This window comes from Antrostomus carolinensis, unplaced genomic scaffold, assembly GCF_000700745.2.
Source record: "Antrostomus carolinensis isolate BGI_N321 unplaced genomic scaffold, ASM70074v2 scaffold37847, whole genome shotgun sequence".
Classification (NCBI taxonomy): Eukaryota; Metazoa; Chordata; class Aves; order Caprimulgiformes; family Caprimulgidae; genus Antrostomus; species Antrostomus carolinensis.
This window is the reverse complement of record NW_010325996.1, coordinates 9,516-10,883: the sequence shown is the minus strand read 5'-3', so window position 1 is coordinate 10,883 and position 1,368 is coordinate 9,516. Positions and strand designations below refer to the sequence as shown.

The window sequence follows — 1,368 nt, the reverse complement described above, 5'->3', positions numbered from 1 at the left end:
AGAGGATGCTGCACACACTCACAGAGCCATGGTGGCTCCAGGACCCCTAAACATGGAGCCGTATTTGGCTCAGGAAGATCCCAAACTGCAGAGCAGTGCTCACCTGTGCCCACCTTGATCCCGATGCCTCAGCAGGCTCTGATCCAGGGCATCGTGACACCGTCCAAACCTTCACTCCATGCCCAGGCATGGGATCTCCCAGGGAGCTTGCTGAAGCCTTCCCTGGTTTTCTCTTCCACAGGATGAGATTCTGCTGACTCCCTGGAGGGATTTTCCTGTTGAAGACACGGACCCGTTTACCCCCCCGGTAAGATTTGCTCCCACAGTGAGCTTGGCACACCTCAAAGAGGGGAGCAGCACAGTGTCAAGGCAGCAGCTGCCTCAGTTTCCCCATCCCCATCATCCCACTCACTCTCAGTTCCCAGGGGCCGTCTACACAGTCGTAATGAAGATCCAAACCTCTGAGAGGCTGGAGCCGAGGGAGAGCTCTCAGCTTTCCACCCCTGTAAATTCCCTGGTGTTTTCTGTGGGCAGGATGAAGAGAAGTGGGATTTCGTCCTGGTAAGCAGCATCCATGAAGTGGGCAGTGAGAAGGAGATCAAGAGGAAGAAGTTCCTGGATGAGCTGAGCAAGAAGGGGTTCACCATCAAGGTGAGGGGCTGTGGGAGGAAAAGGCAGCAGATACTTGTGGTACCCAGGAGCCTGGTTTGGGCTCCTGCATCCCAGGAGATGGGAGAGACCAGAACCATTGAGCTGATCACCAAATCAGTGCTGGAAAATAAACCACTTGCTCGAGCAGGGGAGACCCCAGCCCCAGGACTCACCTGGCCCCTGGCCTGTGCAGCTCTGCCAGCGTTGTTCTAACAGCCTTTTGCTTCCACCCACCAGAAAATCGAGGACAAGAAGCTATTTTATGGAGTCCGTGCCCCAACACATATCTTCCAGAAATACCAGTGGCTCCTGAGGAACCCTGACAGCAGGCTGCAGAACCCCAATGTCCACCAGGACATACCAGTGACCACCAGGTGGGTGCTGAGCTGGGCTCCTGACTTCCAGCATCTTGCTCTCCCCTTTTTCCACACCAGCATCCCCTTCCCAGCTCAGCTCACAGATGGGCCAGGCTTTTCATCTTCCCCAGAGAACCACCTCCCCCTGCCCTGTGCCAAGCTGCCAGCTCCTCCCTGTCCACAGCCAGCTCCCCACCTCTGCCCCCACCCTTCCCTGGATTTCGGTGCATACCTTCTCCCTTCCCTCCCATTTTCCAGGACCACTGGAAAGGCTCTGTGTCCCCAGCACAGCCTTTAACCACAGTTTCTCCTTGCTCAGGATACGGATCGTGAACTTCATCCTGCAGAACACGGTGACGCC

At 56.1% G+C, this 1,368-nt stretch overlaps 1 protein-coding gene across 1 annotated transcript in view; it reads left to right on the top strand.

The window, feature by feature from the left end:
* Window positions 1–241: 241 nt before the first annotated feature.
* The window catches only part of ANO9 (anoctamin 9), a gene marked incomplete at its 5' end in the record, with an annotated part of 9,996 nt that continues 8,869 nt past the window's right edge, over window positions 242–1,368 (top strand). The window contains 4 exons of the mRNA XM_010171439.1: window positions 242–307; window positions 535–651; window positions 889–1,025; window positions 1,327–1,368. The exon at window positions 1,327–1,368 is cut by the window's right edge and continues 17 nt beyond it. Coding sequence (XP_010169741.1) covers window positions 242–307; window positions 535–651; window positions 889–1,025; window positions 1,327–1,368 — 362 coding nt within the window. The remainder of the gene's footprint in view (window positions 308–534; window positions 652–888; window positions 1,026–1,326) is intronic.